This window comes from Aythya ferina, assembly GCF_964211825.1.
Source record: "Aythya ferina genome assembly, chromosome: 11".
Lineage (NCBI taxonomy): Eukaryota > Metazoa > Chordata > Aves > Anseriformes > Anatidae > Aythya > Aythya ferina.
Genome location: NC_140307.1, coordinates 3,264,660 through 3,284,649, shown reverse-complemented (window position 1 = coordinate 3,284,649; position 19,990 = coordinate 3,264,660). Strand labels below are relative to the sequence as shown.

At 51.2% G+C, this 19,990-nt stretch overlaps 2 protein-coding genes across 3 annotated transcripts in view; one reads left to right on the top strand and one right to left on the bottom strand.

The window, feature by feature from the left end:
* The window catches only part of LRRK1 (leucine rich repeat kinase 1), a 75,219-nt gene extending 65,026 nt beyond the window's left edge, over positions 1–10,193 (top strand). For both annotated transcript variants that reach the window (XM_084532598.1, XM_084532599.1), the window contains 4 exons: positions 629–745; positions 5,813–6,648; positions 7,226–7,327; positions 8,746–10,193. In XM_084532598.1, the coding sequence (XP_084388724.1) occupies positions 629–745; positions 5,813–6,648; positions 7,226–7,327; positions 8,746–8,923 (1,233 nt within the window). In that variant the 3' untranslated portion in view covers positions 8,924–10,193. The remainder of the gene's footprint in view (positions 1–628; positions 746–5,812; positions 6,649–7,225; positions 7,328–8,745) is intronic.
* Positions 10,194–15,796: 5,603 nt separating this feature from the next.
* Positions 15,797–19,990, bottom strand: part of CHSY1 (chondroitin sulfate synthase 1) — a 57,915-nt gene continuing 53,721 nt past the window's right edge. The window contains exon 3 of the mRNA XM_084532612.1: positions 15,797–19,291. Coding sequence (XP_084388738.1) covers positions 17,699–19,291 — 1,593 coding nt within the window. The 3' untranslated portion in view covers positions 15,797–17,698. The remainder of the gene's footprint in view (positions 19,292–19,990) is intronic.

Genomic DNA, 19,990 nt, shown 5'->3' with positions numbered 1-19,990 from the left:
TGAATGAGAGTATTGATCTTTCTTCCATGTAGGAGAATAAGATATTTGATATTTTCTGTCCTCACAAATTGAGGCAAAGTTCAAATATTCCTATTTTTTCCATAACAAGAAATATGGACAAAGTGTAAATCGGAAATCTTGAAGCATTTTATTTCCACCTTTTTGATCAAAATTAAATGTGTTGATATTCCCCAAACCAGGTGTTCTATTTCCATTTAGTGGACACAAGAGGTGTAAAGCAGGTGTAAGTCCACATACAGTGTAATATTGGCTTTACTTGAATTGACAGATTAATGCAAAATAACACAAAAAGTGTTTCAGTTGTCCTGACGTGTTCTGTGCAGAGTTGTCAAATTCTGTTAGAGATGTGGTGATAAAACACCTGTAGTGGTGATTTTGGTTGCTCATGGATGGTGCCCACAGCTCGTTCAGGGGAAGGCAGTACCCAGTTTCTACCCACAGACAAGGCAGGCAGTCTCCAGAGAAAACAAAGAGAAACCCAAGCTTTGGATATCAAGAAACACAAATAAGAACTGTTTTTGGAACCAATTTGATCTTGTCCAGATACCAAATGTTAACAGCATGAAAGGTGGTTGAAATTTATTGGATTTTATGTGCTTTTTCACAGGACCAGAAGATTTCAGTGTACGGATTGCAAGGCATGTGTCCTCTAAAGGCTCCACAAAAAGATTTAGACACTCCTGCTACTGTGAGCTGCTTCCTGGTAATGCCTGTTGTCAAAAAGGTAAGGAGGAACCCAGCTCTTACTTGGAAAGTGAACTTTAGTGAGACACGTCTGCCTGCTTCTGGGCCAAGCTGCCAGAGTTTGTGCCACTTGTCACTAGCCAGCATTGAAGGACTTTGCAATGTCTAGGAATGTTTTGGCAGTGGGAGGAGAAGGTTTCCCGGTCCTTGTGCCTCTGCCAGCAGAGCAAGAGACACAGGCGTGGGCATGAACCTGAGTCGGGGACCAGAGCTGGCACTTCCAAGCCTGCTGGGAAAATAGTCAAAATAGATCAAATTCCTCCACAAGGAAGTTTTCCAGCTGTGTTTCCACATCACTGCAAGACAAGGTTTAGGCCGATCAAGCAAAGTAGAGGGGACGTGAACTAATAATTAGTATAGAGATTTGTTAGCTGTTAACAGAGGGCTCGGGTATAGCTTAGCTGTTGCACTCACTATTTCTTTGGCACGTGTGCATGCTGTTGTTTGTGTGCACAGTCATCTTTAAATATTATCTAGGCCCAGCCACACACTTTTTTTTTTTCTTTCCAGTTTTGAATGAGAACACTTCGATAATAAATGCAGTCCAAGAACTGCCACCTATGGGTAATAACAAAAGCTGTATACTATCTCTCTGGTTCTGGAAATGATAACATCCAATTACTGGCAAGCGAAATCTGACATTACTGCCTATTGTGGGCAAGTCTTGGGAGATGTATAAAAACTGGTTTGGGGCTAAATTACCTCCGGTTTGCCTACAGCCACCTTGAGTGAAAACATATAATTATATTCCAACGTTATTGGTAGCTGTGTAGTTTTTGCAAATGCCAGTGTACTGTTAGGAGTCTAAAAGCTCAATATGGAGCAGTTCTCAGAGCGACAGTGAAGCTGCTTTATAGCATGTGCCCGTTCTGCATTGTTGTCCATTTCTGGCTCATTTGCTTAGACTGCTGCAGACTGAGGCCGAGGCAGATGGTTAGTGTAAGGTGTACCACTCAACTTCCAAACATGGTGTAAGTAGGACTCAAGGAGGGCATAGATCTAAAGCTGGCAGAGGGATGAATTTCACCCACCGGGAGGCTGTGTCTGTCGGCTTTCTTTGGCTCCCAAACCTGTAGCATTTCTTCGCCGTGGAGTTTCATTTCTCTTGTGCAGGGCAAATTTCTTTTTCGTGCTGTCTAAGGTTTTGTCCAGGACAGTCGAAGGAGTCTTTCACTTTCAGCTTTTCCACTGTCACACAGCTTGCAAAGCCATTCCTCAGGGGTTACGAGTGGCTTTATGTCTCCTGGTTTCTATTTTCAGTTTGTGGCTTGCCTAGAAAATGTCATAAATAATGCCAGGCCCTACAATAGTAATATTGAGTCTAGACACCTCCCTTCCTCCCCCGACCCTACCCAACCTTCCAGAAATCCACATCCCTTCGGCGCACTCCTTCTCAGTTTATTGGACTTACTTTTTCCTCTCTCCTTTCTATGAATGAATTTGGCAGTGAACTAGCCAGAGCAGCAGCCATGGGGATGTGCAGACCAGGTTGGCAAGAAACTAAGCCATTTTTCAACACAGCCAGTTCTTCCCAAAAAGCTAAGTGGAAAGCTTACACTTGTCAAACTGACTGTATGGCCCAGCGAGTTGTATCAGAGTTATTGCACGGTAATTATTGTCCAGTGGAGAAGAGAATTGCTCACATTTCCCTGGGAAGAAAGACTTTAGCTGATGAGATGTGAGGTAACTTGCAGTCAGAGAATCGCCAAGGGATGTTGCTGGGAAGGGGAATTCTTTATGACTGCCTTGGGAAGGCTGATCCAAAAGAAACAGTTTCCAAAATTTGGTTTCTCTTCCAAAGGAAGCATCATGGAAATTTAAAAGCAGCAGAGAGGGGCCCAGAATCCAAAACTCACCCGCCAAGGAAAAGTCTTGTACAATTTAAGCTTTTTTGTTGCATGGTTTCTGTCACCAGTATCGTCCTTTCTGACAAAACAATAAAGTTTTCAGCGCGCTCCCTTTCAGAAAAACCAGCAAGCACACAAACAGGTTAAAAAGACTGAAACATTGCTTTCTAAATGGTTTTGCAGCACTCTCACAAAGCAGTGCTGAAGGAGAGAGGGATGTGAATGGGTGCGAGTCTCTGGCCTCCTGCAGAAACCTGGAGCACACGAAAACAAAAGCTGCATTTAAAGGCTGCGGCCTGCTGCGGCCTTCGGTGCCAGCAGTGCCAGACCCTGCGGGGAAGAAGGGAGGAGGTGACCGAGGCCATGGAGCTGGGGGCTGCTTTTTTTTTTTTTTTTTTTTTTTTTTATTTTAACCTGCTCACTGCGGCTCTGAGCCTCGCACTGTCCTCGGCTCTGAGGACGGGACGTCTGGAGCCAGCTCATCTTCTGTGCTGCCCGTCACATCCCGTCACAGCCCTGCTCGGAGGCCTGCCTCGCTGGCACAGCAGGGCTTCTGGCAAGACGGAGACTTCAAATGCAGTTTTGTTGCTGCATGTTTTTCTTGGCTCCTCGTGGGGCTTGAATGTTGAAAATGAATTCTGAGAAAGTTACTTAAGGTTTCTGGAGCCTGCCGCCCTGCCTGCGTTTGGTCGCTGTTGTAATACCCCGATGGGGAGAGCTTTTGCCTCACCAGCACCTAACGAAGTCTGGTGGGTCCGTAGCACCCAGGGGCACTCTTCTGTGAAATGGATCACATCCTTGTCCTCGTCAGGCGAGGGATGGCAGGTAGAGGGCATTTCTCAGGATTTTGAGCTCTTACTCCTCCTTTCCTAAACAAAGAGGTGGTAATAGTGGATTAAAGAATCCTGACAGCCAAGTCTACGAGTTGTAAGTGCCCCAAAGCATAAAACATCTTTCAGATTTGCTCCCACCGTAGTCTAGACAGGCTAAAATTTGGCATGGTTGGTCCAAGCAGTAAAGCTCGGTGGGTATAACTGGTGCTGCTCTGCCCGGTTGTGGTGTTGCTTTCTCAGTGCAGGGGGGCTTTGGCCTATCAAATCCAGAGGGAATCGTGATTCTTTTACGGGAGCTGACACTAATCAAGGAAATAATTTTTTTTTTTGAAGACTATGCTTGGATAATTCAGCATTTTCAAAGCAAGTGAGACAAAATTACAGAGAACTCTGAAGCCAAACAGTGTTCTGTGTCACACGAGGAGCAGTCCAGGTCGGCAAACCCACAGTATGTTTAGCAGAGCCAGCGTAAGCCCTTGAAGCAGCACAGCCACAGCATCACGGAACTCCTCACCCTCTTGCAGTGCGCCTGATAATGAAACTCAGCAACAATTTTCTGGTCATTAAAACAATGAAATTCAACCTTTCAATTTCACATGTTCCCATTTCAATTTAAATTTTCCATTTTTAGTAAGAAATACTCGGTATGCAGGGTCCTTTGGACTGAAAAGTTGGACCTTTTCCACCAGAGAAATGTGGGCTGTTTTGCTTTGTTTTGTTCTGGTTTAAATAATCAAACTCCTTTCCAAAGGAAAAAAAAATAAGAAATCCAAAGCCCAGCTTGTGCAAAGCACTGTGCCATGTTCCAACCTATTGATGCAACCTCCTGGCATCTCCAGGAGCCTTCACACCAGATCCACATGGCAGCAGGGCCGTGGCACCGAGCACTGCAGGCCACTTGGGTTTCTTTTAATTAGTTGTTAGAGAATTGGGACTGGACTGAGTTGAAGTCCAAGTCCCATTTCACAACTTTCCACTGTCTTCTCGAGTTTTTCCCATTACAGGGAAGTTCTGCCGTGATTCGGATTAGTCATACGGGCTCAGCACACCGATGGCTTTACTCACACTTTGTGTGCAGATAGCGGGGTTTACTCCAAGGCTCTTAACGAGCCTTGCAAACAGTCCTATCAATTAAATTAATACTTATCCCTGTGCTATCTGCCCCTCGATAGCTGAGAGCAGCTCAACATGCTGATTTTGGCCCCTTTGGACCTAAGCAGCCTGAGAGCTATCTCACAGGGCTGGCACAACCAGGATCCCTGGAAGGGCACGAGCTTTCCTTGATTTTTGAGCAGCAAGGGGTGACGCCAGGTCCCTGTCCCACCTCACAGAGTCAGGCAGCATTGCTGGAGCCCCGGGCATGCCAGGAGGCAGAGCTTTTGGCCGCGACGGGGCTGTGGAGGGGTGAGGCTGTGTCAGGTCAGCCGGCAGCGCCGCGTCGTTCGGTTCTGTTCGCTTTGCTTTGTATCCACGCAAAAGCCCTGGGCAAAAAGGCTTTTTTTAGAAGTTATTGCTCCCTGGGGAGGAAATAAAGGCCTTTGAGGTAGGCATTGTTTTATCTGCTGCACAGATGGGGAGTTTCTGGTATGGACCCAAGGTCATGGGGAGTGAATTCCCAGGAGAGCCATTTCCCTGTCTGTTTAACAGCCGCTTGCGCTGCTGCGGGGAGCTGGAGCTGCAGTGAGCTGTGGCCTTCTCGCCAGCCCCCTGTCCACAGGACACAGCATACCGGAGCTCAGTGCTGGCCTCAGCTCCTGCAGTGAACACATCTGTAGTCGGGGGCAGGTTTTTAGCAACCTACAGAACTGTTCCCAGCACTCAGCAGCCGCTTCGCTGAGCTGCTGCTGCTTCTGTGCCCTCCGCTGGGATGTCCATGAGCTGCTATCGGGGCAGCAGACATCAGATGCAATCACTCCATGCTCTCGTTGGGTTGTCTCCCTCTCTCTCCATTTCCTCCTGCATTTCTTCCATTCCTCTCCTACCTAGCCTGATAGCAATAGCTTCACTGTGCTTCACTCCTTTCTGGATGTGAGCTGGGTTTCTACAGCTGGATTCCTGGGATCATGATGGCTGTCTCTGAACATGTTCCAGCTTGAATTTGTTAACCTTCGGGGCTGGCTGCCAGGCCCGTCTATCCTCCCTTGCCAATAAAGAGAGAGGTAATACTGGGTGAGAGGAGTGTGGCTCTGCAGCAGCTTCCATGTAATGACTTCTTTTTATGTTGCTGTTATCGCCGAGTGATTTGGGGTAAGTTACTCGCGTACTCATCGGCTGGTGAGAGGCAGCCAGAGCCTCTGGGATGGAAAGGTTTTGTGTTGGGAGGAGGTAAAGAATCCAGAGAGACATCCTGCCGACTCTTTCTTGCAGAACTCCTACGTGGTGCTGGCCGGCCTGTCGGATGGCCTGGTGGCGGTGTTTTCGGTCGCTCAGGGCATCCCAGCAGACACCTGCTCCTACCTGTGCTCCCACACGGCCAACAGGTCCAAGTTCAACATTCCCGACGACGACGCCCGGCAGAACCCCTACCCCGTGAAGGCCATGGAGATCACCAGCAGCGGGGCGGAGGTGTGGTACAGCAACGGCCCCGGCATCCTCATCATAGACTGCTCCACCATGGAGATCAGCAGGAGGCTGGAGCCCTTCAGCCCGCCGTCGGTGATCACGTCCATCGCCTGCAACTCCGAGTGCCACGGGGAGGAGGTGGTGTGGTGCCTGGACGAGAAGAGCAACTTCCTGGTCATGTACCACGTCACCACCTACCAGCTCTGCGCCCGCTACTTCTGCGGGGACTGCAGCCCCCTCCGAGACATGTTCACCATCCAGCAGCCCTCCGCCGTCATCCCAGCCACCGCACCCATCAACCCCAAAGGCCTGGAGGGAAACTCGCTGGCGGACATGAGCATTATCTACAGCCCAGAGGTTGGCACCCAGATTTTGAACCACCAGGACTCCCTCACAGACTATTGCTCCATGTCTTCCTACTCCTCCTCGCCCCCTACCAGGCTCGCCCGGTGCCCCTCCAGCCTGCCCAGCTCACCCACGAGCTCCTCCAGCGCGCTGCTCTCCACGGATTTTGAGGAGCCTGACAAATTCCATGAACTGAAGCCCTCCCCGGATCACGACACGATGCCTGCAGGCGACAGCGCACGGCATCTTCAAGCTGTCAAGGTTCTTGCAGTGAAAGACCTCATATGGATCCCCAGGTAAGTGGGTCACCTACCAGAGCAACTTGAGCCAAATCCCTGGGTGAGAGATGAGCTCCAGCTGATTCAGGAGCTGTGGCATGCCCGGTGTGATTCACCTGCCCAGAAAACCTCAGTACCATTGAGAAATTACATTCCCAGTACTACGGTACATCAATTTTTTTACTCTTTTTAAAAGAAATTTGGCGTTGGGCAGAATGGTCACATCTAATCTCTCGTGAGACTGATTTCAGCAGCATGGAAAAGTAGGTGGTGAGGCTCAGCACCCAGTCTCCCTGGCTACTGAGGAAACAAAGAGCAGCAGGCAGCTCCCTCGCTCAGACACAGCTCTGGCAGCTCCCACTGCCTCCTGTTGAGCTGGTTGAAATCACCAGAAATGGGATTTTGCCAGTCACAGGGGCTCTCATGGTAGATTTGGGATCACACTTGGTCATACCACAGCACCCCCTTTCCTATAGAAGGCCATATAGCTACGGGAGGGGTTGTGGCAGGGGATGGACACCTAACGTGGGTTTTCCTTGGCTGCCAGCGGTCCCCACTGCAGGGTGCAGGTACAATCTCCTTGTTTCTCTTCCAGGAGAGGAGGGGATATCATCGTGATCGGACTGGAGAAGGAATCCGGCACCCAGCGGGGCAGAGTGATTGCTGTGCTGAAGGCTGGGGAACTGGCTCCCTACGGGTGAGGCCGGCTGGGACGGCGCCTTCCACACCAGCTCCCAGGGGCACAGGGGGACTGAGGGTGGCAGAGGGTGGCTCTGCACCCTCCAGGGGCTCTCGGGAGCTTCTTTTCTCCTTCCAGCACCATCCAAAACCCCACAGGCTGGAGTGCTCCAAAAGCCACAGCCACCAAGCACCCCATAAGGTGACAGCAGCACCGATTTGTCCCCGGTGTCAGGCCAGCAGTGTCGGTCTGATCCTGCCCGGTGCTCGGAGGGCTCCGGCACCTGGCAGGAGCTGGCTGGAGCTTGGCAGGCCCGGGCCCCGCGTTAAGAACAAGCAGAGTATTTATGCAGAGCGTGGTGCTCGTCTGTGCCTTCATTCACGTGGCTCAGGTTGAAGTCCTGGCTCTAAATGAGCACCTTTGTGCTGCCGGCAGGGCCGGGCCGGGGGAAGGCTCCCGGAGCACAGGGGGGGAGCAGCTCCATACATTAATGTGAAATGTTTCATGCAGCAAGCCAGCGTCCAAGTAAATAAATAGCTGCTGGAGAGATGGGAGGGTTCCTGCTGATCACTTAAATACCGGGCGAGGATTGTACTATTTACGTCCAAACAAATGGAGGTTAAGCAGTGCTAAGGATTATAAATGACCATTTATTACCGCTGGGTAAACACGGCGTGAGATCAAAGCGCTGCTGCCCTTCCCTCTGCTCGCTAATCGAGTGTCTCTATCGGTTAGGCAGCACTCAGCTATCGGTGACGGCTAGCTGGGTTTTTGCTTCGCTCGGTTCCTGAAAAGAAATAGGGGAAAAAATGAAGTGTGGAGCCCGCTGAGTCACCCCGCAGCAGCGGGATGAGTGCAGGATCCTGCCTGCCTCCTCCGAGCCCGTTACTCACTTGGGCGTGGGGAGTTTTATGGGCGACCCAGAGCCAGCCCCAGCCCTGCACAGAGCGGGGACGGGAAGGGAGATGGCTTTTTAGGGTGGTTTGTGATAAAAACCAGCTGCTAAGGATGCCACACAGCCCTCGTGGCCAGCGCTCCCTGCCGAGGTCTGGGGGCCTTTCTGGGGGATGTTTTGGGGCTGGTCTTCCCCCATCTGCTACTGGAGTGGTGGAAAGAGCCCTTTTAGGGCAGGACTCCTGTCCTTTGAACCCTGCGAGGCCACAAGCACCATCTTCTGCCTGCCAGCTCCTTCTGGGGTGGCTGCAGGGCCCAGCTTCAGTCCCCATGGCTCGATCAGGGGATGCACTAGGAGGCTGTGAAGCCTCCTGATCCCTCTCCTTGCTGCGCTCTCCTTTCCCAAGGGTTTGCAGCTTACAAAAGGAGATTGAGTAGCTGGAAAGGGAAGCCCGTGAGCCAGAGCCTCCCAGATTACGAGCCATGAGCTGCCTCAGTGGAGCTCCCCACGCTGATGCCGTTCTCTGCTCTTGGTTCCCCAGGACGCTGGTGGATGCTGCCCTGATAGCGAAGGACACCGTCGTGTGCTGCTTCGAGAACGAAAACACAGAGTGGTGCCTGGCTGTCTGGCGGGGCTGGAGCTCCAGAGACTTCAACATTTTCTACCAGGCCTACGAAGAGCTGGGGAGGCTCGAAACCTGCATGCGAAAGCGGAGGTAGTGCTCGAGGAGAGGGAGCCAAGGACCGAGGAAGAAGGATGGACGCGTCCTGCTCCGGGCACGGCTGGACTCCGGGGCACGGCCCCGCGCAGGGAGGGGATGGCAGGGGTGTGGGGAGCGTGCCTGTGTTGTGCTGCTAACCAGCTCTGTGGATTTTCGGTGGCTGGAGCCCCGTTGGGGATTTTGGAGACTGACAGCCCCGGCGTGAGGCCGGGCCGTGGGCACTCTGCATCCGCCTGCCACACGCTGCCCTGCGAGCAGGAGGTGGCGGTGGCTGCACTTCTGCTCACGTCCTTTATTCTCAGCTTCCTTCTCCCTGTTTTAAATTCCCTCCTCCCCCTCAGCATGCCCTGGCTGCTGCTGCTGCTTTTTTTCACGGTGCGTGTTGTCAGCCAGGAGAGCTCCTTTACTACAGCGGGCTCTGGCCTGGGAGCCCCAGCACGTGGCAGTGCCCCACTCGCCCTGCTCCTGAGCCGTGCCTGCTGCCAGCCCTGTGCTGCGGGGCTGCTGCCCGCATCCCTGCACGTTCATCAGAGGCTGCTCCAGGCAGAGCCCCTGCCCTGACCGCTGTGCAGGGACGTCCAGGTGCAGGACCCGGCGATACGCTTTGGCTGGCCGGTGCTTCGCTGGTTCCTCCGAGCTATTGCGGTGTGGTGTTACTGCGAGAGATCCGAAAATTAATCTCTCAGCCACTAACGTTGCACAACCTCAGTCAGTGAGCTGTTTAATTGCACTGTTGCGAAGTCAATTGTGAGACGGAGCTGATACAAAGCAAAGCCGCTCGGTTTGACAGATGCTTCCTGATGTGTCAAGAAGGGAGCCCTGTGACCAGGAAGGCTTACAAGCTGGCTTTGTTCTGCTCCTCTTTCTCTTGGTAAATGCACTCTGGAGTATCAGGAACACAATAAGCTTAATTTGCCTGTGTATCTGTTCAGCTTCCGCTCACTGCAGCTTTTATTTTATCTTCATTAGCGGCCTCGGATGGCGCGTTGGCTCCGAACACAACTGCACTTCGTTACCCCGAGCTTGTACAGCAGTGTAAAAAGTGAGCCTGGCCAAGCGCCCTGTAAAAAGCTGTTGTACAGTTTGGATTTTGGACCTTTTTTTTTTTTTTTAATTTTTATCCCGAGAAACTTGTGTGAGCATCGGCAAGGCTGGCCAAGGCCGAGCGGGCAGGTTAACCGTCTGGTTCACGTTTCTGTTGCAGGCTGCTAAAATACCCTTCTTCGGAAACAAAGTGTATCTTAAAATAAACAGATCCCTCCCCACGGCAGCGCTGCGTTGGTGGCTCTCCTTATTCACAGCCCACGCCTGCATCGGCTGCGGCGCGTTCGGGGTTTGCAGCAGCTGATTAAAATTCATCTCCTGGTGAGCACCACGGGGGGGGGACACGGGATTTATCCTTTATCAATCAACCTCCTGGCACGGCCCTACCTGTCTCCGTCCCTCCAGCAGCTGGTGGAGCCCCAGGCCCTGCGCTGTCCCACGCAGAGATGGCTCAGCCCTGCCCCAGCAGTTGCATGAGCAATCCTTGCAGCCCCCCGGGGGCTGTAAAACAGCTTGTACTTGATCCATCCTCGGTGTGTTCTTTGAGAGGACAATGTCTGGAAGAACAACAGTGGATCCTTATCGACCCCCTCACCCCAAAACATCCCGGGCACTGCTTCAGGCACCGCTTCCCGGGCCGGTGTTGGGCCGAGCTCCCCGGGGGCTTGCACCAACGCCCCCAGGAGTCAGCCCAAGCCTCGCCGGCACCTGCGGTGGGCACGGGCACAAAGCTGCCTTTGTTCTGCTCCCGCGGCCAAGCTCCCGGGCTGTTATTAAACGCCCGCCCACCCCCAGACACATCATAAAGCCGCTGCTCTGCAAAGCCTGCTGCCGGGAAAGGACGGTCTGCAGCGGGTCGGGATGGTCGGCCGGGAAGGGAGAGGGGCTGGGGGGGTGTGGTGGGGGATGGAGCTGCTGAGGGGCTGATGCTTGCCTCAGGACAGCTGACTAAATCCCAGTCCTCACTATTTTATCCCAGCTTCTAAACCCGGGGCTGAGCAGAGGCCTGGAAGGGGCTGGGAGGGGGGCGTTATGCCATTAATTACTTGCTAACGAAGCAGGGAGTGCTCCCTGCGTGGTGCTGAGCTGCTCCTGCCCCCTTGCAGCAGGTTGGTGCTGGGCAGGACCGAGTCCCCTGCGCTCTCCCAGCGGTGTCCCCATGGCTGTGGGGCTGGGCGCTCCCCACGGGCAGGGGCCACGCGGTGCTTCGCGTGCTGCTGCCCAAAGACCGAAGGAAATTGGTTTTCTTTAAGCAAATGTTAAAAGGACAGGAAATAGGGTGGCTATTTTGGGCTGCCAGCATGTCCTCGGCTCACCCTGGGGCATGTTATGGGGACAGGGTTGGGATGGGGGCACAGGGTGGGGTTTAGGGGCACCGTGTCCCCGGGCTGGGATTTGCTGTGGGCAGGAGGCAGCTGATGCCCTGCTGGGGCGAGCCGTTCATCTTCCTCACTGCATTGCCTAGAGAAATGTCACTGGGGTTTAAAAACTCGTAGGAACGGCACCTTCAGCAGCTTCCTCCAGTCCCAGCCCGACGGGGATGTCCCTGGACACCACCTCCTGCCTGAGACGAGCCCTCCCCTAGGTTTTTATTCCCCATCCCCATCACGAACGGGGAGCCCCGCAGCGGGGCCGTGCTCTCTGCCACCCCCAGACCTCCCGGCACGGCCACAGGGCCCCATTCATCGCGGCCCCGCTGGGCCCTACAAGGGGACTTTATGGGGCCAGCGCTGCTGAATGCAGCATTAAGGCGCCCGCGCCGCGTCCTGCGGGGCCCCCGCCGCCCGGCCCGCTCCGTAGGAAAAATATGAGCCGGCGAAGGCTCCTCCGCACAATTCGGTCCTGTTTTATTTCTTAGTTCCTCAGCTTGACAATAGGGCCTTTTACGCAGAGCTTTCACGGGGCGGGAAGCCCCCCGCCGGCCGCGGGGTCCCGGGGCAGCCACGGGGGGGTCTCGGCACCCCCAGGGCCTTGTTACGGGAGGTGGAGGTGCAGGGGGCTGCTGGTTTCCGCCCCATTAAGCACTTCTGAGCATCTTCCGGCCCTAATCAACGCTCCTCGGGGAGCCGTCGCTCTGACCCCTGGGGATTGGGGTTTCTGAGGGGTTTGGGTAGCACTGCAGGGATGCTCTGCACCCCGAATCCCCAGCTGGGGGGCCGAGGAGCTGTCACAAACCCGGGAACTTTTCAGCTGTGTCGAGTTTCCCAAAGAAGACCCAAACAATTCTCAAGTCCCTTTGTGCTCACACGCGGCACCTCATTTCCTGGGAGAAGGCGGTGGTGCTCGGCTCCTCAGCTGCTGGGCCCTGCCAGAACCGGCCCAGGGATGCTCGGGGTAAAAGCAATTAAAAAAATTCAATTAAAAAAAAACAAACCAAAACAAAGTCCTTTCCACTCAGACTCCCAGCCCTGTCTGCGTTTTGACGTGAATTACCTTGGCCACGTCTCAAGGCGGGGAGCTGGCTGGGAAGCAGGAGGAGGGGGGCAGTGATCCCGGCAGTGCCCCGCTGCTTTGCCTCTTTTAATTTTTTTCTTATTATTTTGGGGGAGAAGCCAGGGCTGGGGGGGGGCTGGGGGCCAGGCACAGGACCGCGGCGCTTGCTCTGAGGAGCAAAAAAAGAAGGAAAGCATCGGCCTGAGGAGACAGAAGCCATCGGTCATGTCCCCGGGTTTGCAGCCTTGGAGATGGGTTGGGGATAAGGAGGGGAATGGAGATGGGATGGGGCTGGGGGAGGAGAAGGGCTGGGGATGGGGACACGGAGAGGAAGGGATGAGGAAGGGGAGGAGAAGGGAATGGGAAGGAGACAGGGAATAGGCTGGGGGTGGGGAAAGGGATGAGGATGGGGAAGGAGACAGAGAGAGAGCTAGGGATTGGGTTTAGGGATAGGGATTGGGATTAGGGATTGGGATTAGGGATAGGGATAGGTGCCCCAGGGCCCACCTTTGGTTTCAGAACCACACAAAACACCCCCAGCAGAGCCAGCGCCAGCAGAGCAAACAGCACCCGGCTTCCCCATGTCACAGCCTGTTTGCTCTGGGCATTTGTTTTAGCACACAATCACTCAAGCGGCTTTGAAGTGTGCCCCTTGCAGGAGCCCTGTCACTGAAAAGTCAATAAAGCAGAAAGGTGTGGGTTCTGTTTTTTTTTTTCTTTTTTGTCTTCCTTCTCTAAAGGAACAAAGAGGCGGCGAGCAGCAAAGCAGGAGCCCGGAGCCGGCCCCGCGCCCAGCGAAGCTCCCCTGTGCCGGGGACCCCTGCTTCCAGCCCGCTGGAAACCTTGGAGCCCATTCAGGTCAATTAAAGTCGAGGTTTTTATTGAATTAAAGTGTGAAAGTAAATACAGCCAGCCCCGTATTCCGTCTGCTTTTTTTTTTTTTTTTTTGAGGTTAATTCAATTTTTTTTGATTTTTTTCTCTCCCCGCTCATAAAGGTGATTTGCAGCCCGGTGGATTTCTGCGCTGGCAGCGCCGCTCCCCTCAGGGAGCTGCTTTGGGGGCGCCTGCACCTGGGAAACGTCGGCAGCAGCTTGGAAAAGGGCAGAGAAGCTCCTGGGGCAGCGGTGCCAAGGGGCAGGACACAGGGGGAAGCCCATGGGATGAGTCTGCGCTGCAGCTTGAATGTGCCCAAGCCGGGGGAGCTGATGTCCCCAAAACTGCCCATGCCCCGTGGAGAAAAAAAGCCTTTGAGCGCATTTTGGCCCAAAAAAAGTGAATTTGCTCCAGCCAGAGCAATAACTCATGGTCACAGAGCAGTAGAGATTACAGAGCTGGGCACAAAACCAGTTATTAAAGCAGGGCCCAGCAACCTGATCCCCAAGCAAAGGGCTCGGGGGGACCCGGCAGCGGCTGCCTGGGCGAACAGAAACCTGCTCGCGCAGCTTGCACGGCCTCTGAAGGACGGCTTCCAAAAACCTTTCGAGTGAGGCTGGCTGTGCAAGCGGAATATTTTTAGCAAGTATTCATGCAAAACGACTTAGTCTAATGATTTGCAGCGTAAAGTTAGCGCTGCACCGAAAACTCCAGACTAAGCAGATTCGGGGCTGGGACTTTCTTGCTGATGTTGCTGGAAGGCGCCGTACGGCCAGGTCCAGGGAACTCGCTTGGAGGCCAAAGCTGGTAACTCATTTTCAGGGCAATAAAAACCCACTGTGCCTGAAGGACCAGAACTTGAAATCCTTCCACGGACCGTGACTCTGCAAAGCTGCACACAAATGTTTAACCTGCAAAGAGGCGCTCCGAGCGCTGTGGCCACTGAAGCGCCGTGCTGCCGTTCCCAGTCCTGTTCCCTCTCGTTCCCCATCCCCTCTCTTCACGCCATTTATCCTTGAGCAAGGGCAGAAGCTGCTGAGAGGAAGCGCTTTTAGAAAAGGGTGGCAGTAAATCCAGCTCCTCCCTGAAGGGTCAGGTCCGATTTAACTCCTGTGTTAATGCACAAAGCACAAAGCCCAGCACAGCCTCCATCATGCGCCAGCCCGATGCTCACTGCAGATTTGCTGCCCTTGCCACCCTGCACCATGGCTAAGCACACAGGGAGAACGAGGGAAAGAAGTGCCTTGCATTTTTTTTTAACAGTTTTAAAGCACAGGAGAAGCAGCTGAGCAAATTGCTCTCGGTCACCACGTTGTTTCAGACTGACATCCTCACACCCTGTGGATCTGAACAGGCTGCAGGCAAACGCTCCTGGCATCCCCGCTGCTAATTCACCTTTCAAAATTTAGAAACCTTCTCCCTGAACTGAAGAAATGAAGCAAACTGCAAGGGCAATGTCCCAGCTCCGAAAGTAATTTCCGTCGGAGGCTGGGTTAGCACCTGAGACCCAATGGCTTCCACCTGTGCAACCTCCTTAAACTCGGGCAGCAACTAGAGCTTATTTTAGCATAAAATGTTCTTTTATAAGGTTAGACTTTATCATAGATGGTTATAATTTAAAATTGAACTTTAAAATGGATTACTTTGAAGCTGCAAGTCCATAAAATACGTGCTCAATTAAGCTGCGGGCCTCAGGAGCTGACTCCAAGCTTGGTGTAAAATTCGTGTTCACTCCTTGGGCTCGTCTGGGAGCTGGAGCAAACTGCAGCAACTGAAAAAAAAAAAACACTGGACGGGTGCTTTTCATTAAATGGCTTTTTGCATTTAAATGCATTCTGCTTCTACCAGCTGTTATGGGCTAAAGATGTCCTGCATAATCATAAACCTTAATAAATATGGTGGAAGTGTAGGTCGTTTCCCCCCCCCATCCTCTGGTGCAGTTCTTTAGGGTTCATATTCTTTGAGCTCTGTTCTGCAGCCACAAATACAAGTTGTTGTTTTCCCCCCTCCCTATTGCAAAGAAACATTTCTGTAATCCCTAAAACTCTTGCTCTGGGACTTTACTTTTCACATTAAAAAGCCCCACACCGATACTGAACACCCGTGATAAAGGCAGCAGAGCTATTCGAAGTAAGCACTCGGTGCTTTCCACAATTACTTTTACTGTCTTAAATTCACAAAACGCGACTCAATTATTCAGCCTTGTCACTTCAGATGTGTCGTTACGGCTGTTTTCAGACGTCTCTGTTAGCTGCGGGAGCGCTTTTAATCTCTCCCCAGGGACAAGCCCAAAGCCCCCATTGAACCCAACCGGGAGCACCCAGGGACCCACCACGAAGGCTGCTCTCCCTCTCCCCCAGCCCAGCGAGGTGGCACCAGGCTCCTTCCAAGCCGAAACACATCAGAGAGGTCAAAACCCTTTGGAAGAGAGGGGCTGGTTTGCCAGGCTTCACCTCCCCGGGCCAATTCACCTTCAGGGCTGCGTCACGGGCACGGACGGAGGCAGACGACATGAGGAGCTCCGGTTGCAAATAAAAAATCTTTATTGCATCTTAGAAGCAAGTCTTAAAAAAAAAAAAAAAAATTCCATGCACTGAATCCATCCAAGTACCTACATCCTTGGGACTGTCACCAAAAAACGATGAACATTATAAGACATCGACTCTACGCTAGTTGCAGTTCATATTCCATACATGTGTAAACAATGGTTATTTTTTTTTCTACTGGAATAGCAATTACTCCATAAGATCCCCTCAGACGTGGCAACAACCTAAGCATCGGTTTTTCTCCTTTCTTTCGCCATTCTCCACTTCCCAAAGAGTAGGCAAAGTGGAACTGAGAGCAACGAGACAAAATGGTGCTGGAGGATACGATAGAAAAATATATTGTTCGCTGGTTTTTATTTTTTGTTTCTGCTGAGCAAGATATTTACAGGTAGGTAGGTCCCAACAGATCATCTGCTTCAACGACAACGTCCATTCACTGCTTAAGTCTCAGTGTAAAGGGTTCCCTTTCTGGCTTTAAGGCACTTTATTTTGTATATTTTCTCTAACCTTGCTAGGTGTTAATTCATAGGGATCACACTTTCCTTGTATTCAGCCTCCCCATCCCCGATTCCTCTTAGGATACCAAGAAAAATTCCTAAGCTTTCGTAAGCCGTTCCAAAAATGTTAAAGAAATTTGGGAAAGAAAAAAAAAAAAGATCCATGAAAAAATATTTTAGAAAGTAATCTTTGGAGATCATTTGCTGCAAATATGATGTACACTACCTTATCAGTGAGAAGATGCAATACATTCCTAATATATATATATATATTTACACACACATATATATATATATAAAATATTAAAATGACTAACAGATATTCAAGGAAAGGTCAAGAACCTAAAACAATGGATATTAAATAAATTAAAGGTCTATCAGATACAGAAAACAAAACCAAACAAAACAAAACTAGTAATCAAATGTAATAATTGTTCCCATTAACATCACGTAACTGAACAAAATCGATGCAATCGGGTGCAGTACACTTTGTTTGGAAGTTTTTTCAAAGTCCTCTTAGGGAGCTCTAATTGTTCGGTGTGTACTGTCGCTTTTCTGCGAGGGATTCTCATTTGATTTATTTCATTCATTTATGCTTCAGCCTCTCTACCACGCAGCCTCGGCTCCGGACAGGACAGCGGTTGAGGGTAAAGCACAGAATCCACCACGGATTCTTCCAACCCTGGATCCACACACGGACCGAATATATAAGACAAAAATTTCTACGAGGACTCATCTGATCGCAGGCTGTGCTTACTTTCTCCCCTCCCTTCAAGTTGCCTGGCCATAACAAGTGGAAGTGTATTTTTAACTGAAATAATCAGCCATCTGAAAAAACTCCTGCAACGAACACCCCTACCATCGCCACACTGATTCGTTTTGTTCCAACACAATTTCAAAAATAAAGGCTATCCTCAACAAAAAAAAAAAAAGCAGAATCTGTGCACTGCAGCAGTCACAACGACTTTTAGATACAGCGTTCTGTCACTCTGCTTGAACGCTCAGGTCCCAATTTACAGAATCCTAGCAACGAAGACAGCAATGGAAAAGGTAGGAAACAATCTTTTGTTCATAAGGAAATTCTAATTCAAGTCAGGCTTCCGCAGATCGGTCAGATAATTCTTAAAACATTTTTTTTGTTTGTTTGTCTGAAGGCAAATATTGATCACAGTTTTGTTCAAAAACAAAAACACAACAACAACAACAACAAAAAAAAAACCAACGGCCTTGTTCTTCTCAAAATGAGCACTTTGTAAGAAAACAACGATGATTTCTAAAATATATCCTGTGTGGTCTTTTAAAAGTGAATTATCAAAAAACATTTTCCCAAAAATAAATTAGATAATTAAAAAAAAAGTCTTTTCCAGCATAGCTGGACATTAGGCTGTCCTCACTGAGCCATTAGTATTGCTGCTTTTCCCAAAACTCGGGTCATTTTTTTCAAACCATATTTCAGCCAGCTGCTGCGTGGACCCATACGTCGAAGCTTTGGACCCCAAGCACATTTTATATTGTTTTGGATCAAGGTTGGGGTCACAAAAAACAGGGTGATGCACGTGGACTACTCCAATTTCTTGGCTTCGGAAAGTTTTTAAGCCAGCTTGAATGACTTTGTTAAATAGATCTACGTCTTCAAGGCCCCAGCCCTGGATGGAGACATCAAAGCCACCGGCTCGAAGCAGGTCACCTTTGTAAATACAGGTAATACCAAAGCCATAGTTCCTCCAGAAACCTGTTTTCTGGGTGAAGGCAAAATGATTGTCACTAGGAACCTTTCCACTATAAACAATCTTTGGATCGTACTGGCTAAAAATGATGGGAAAGTATACTTGTTGACCCAAAACCGTGTTGGCTCGACACCTCTGGAGGAATTCTGTGGTAAACACTAAGTCAACATCACAGAAGAAAAGTAAAGACTCGTTCTGGAACTGAGAGGATCCGACTTCCAGAGCCAGTGCCCTCGAGAACTCCCCAGACACCGGTAAAACCTGCATGTCGGCCTTGGGGTATTTGGAGCGGTAATCTCTCATCAGGTCGATTTGTTTTGCTTTGTCGGGGTTGGAGTTGGAATTGAAGAGCAGGACGACCAGCTTGACGTTCTGGTTTGGAATGAGGCACGTCTTCTCAAAATTCCCCATGAACCTCGCGAACATGTCAAACCGTCCGGAGAGAGGAATCAGGATGTTGATCTTCTGGTCTTTGAGCTCCTTCCTCTCCACTTTTGATCTGCTGAGCTGGAACGGAACAAACATCTTCAGCGAGTTGGAGAGGAAGGACAAGGATCCGGAATCCTGGTTGATTTTGCTGGCCAGCTCTTTGGCGTCCATCTCTTCGTGCTCCATGAACTGGATCTTGCTGAAGGTCTGCTGCAGGTACGCGTGCCTCCTGACGGGGACGGTCATCTTCTTCCCCTTGTGCTTTTTGTAGAGGAGCAGCAAGTCCAGCACGTACTCTGCCCCGTACATGGGATTCACCCTGCGGTAGCCGTACTGGATTTCCTTGAAATCGATGATCCTCCCCCGGGTCTTGGCGTTGGCGTTGATCATTTCCATGACCTGCATAACGATGTCGTCCAGCGCCTCCCGCTGCGACGAGTCCATTCCTCGGCGAGGGGGCTGCCCGTCGGCACCCGAGTACAAATACTTGCCCGTGAGGAACTCCCACTCCAAGATTTCCTCCCGGTGGCGGGGCTGGAACCGCATGAAGGAGGGGGGCATCCCCAGCTGCAGGTCGTCTTTGTGGACTTCTGTGTTGCTGTACTTGCTCATCAGGACGATCTCTCGGTGCAGCTGCACGGTGCGGTGGCGCAGCTCCGCTATCTTGCGGCTCAGCATGTAGCTGTGAAGTCGGTACTGGTAGGGGGGGTTCTTGTTGGGGTGCAGCGTGATAGCCCGGTGGATTTTGCTGTTCCTCAGGTCTCTGATATAGCCCTTTTTGTTCTGCTCGTAATTTTCGTAGAACAGCTGCTGCATCTAGAAGAGAGGAAGGAGAAGTTAGCGGCCCTGCAGCGCCGGACTTGGGAACCTCAGCCCACGCAGCCCCCACGGGGAGAAAATGCCTCCCTGCTCGCGCGGCCAGAAGGCTTTCTGAATAAGCCCTTCTTGGTTTTAGGCACAGGTTGTAGCAATACCAGCTGCTAGTCGAGGAAATTAAGAGGATTATTCATTGTAAACTGGTGAAAGAAACATCTACAGTGGATCTGGGATTACTACAGCCCACTCTGGAGACGCCAGCGTCAGCCAAACAACTGAGCAGTAAGGAGATCCTAAGCTCATTGCTTCCTAACAGCGATCGCCAGGAAACACAAACACGAAGCCTCCACTACAAAACTCTCACTATTCCTCTGCTTCCCTTGGGCTTTAATAATGATAATAAAACAATAAGAAGGATGCCGAATATATAGTAAGCAAGGATGATGACAGCTTTTCCATTACACCCAGTTGCTGTAAAAGGTATTAAAGCCACAGAGTACAGGCACACAAAAAATCCAGTTTGATGAATGTTTTGGTCAAGGTGCTGAATATGCCAGCTGAAAGTACTGCAGTGCCATTCAGGAAGGATGAAAAAGCTGCAGATCCCCTGTCAATTAAAATGTCAGTGGAAAGCCCAATGCACCCGAGATTCCTGCAGCAGCTCCAGAAGGCTGGAACGAGGAGATGGGGAAAAAAATC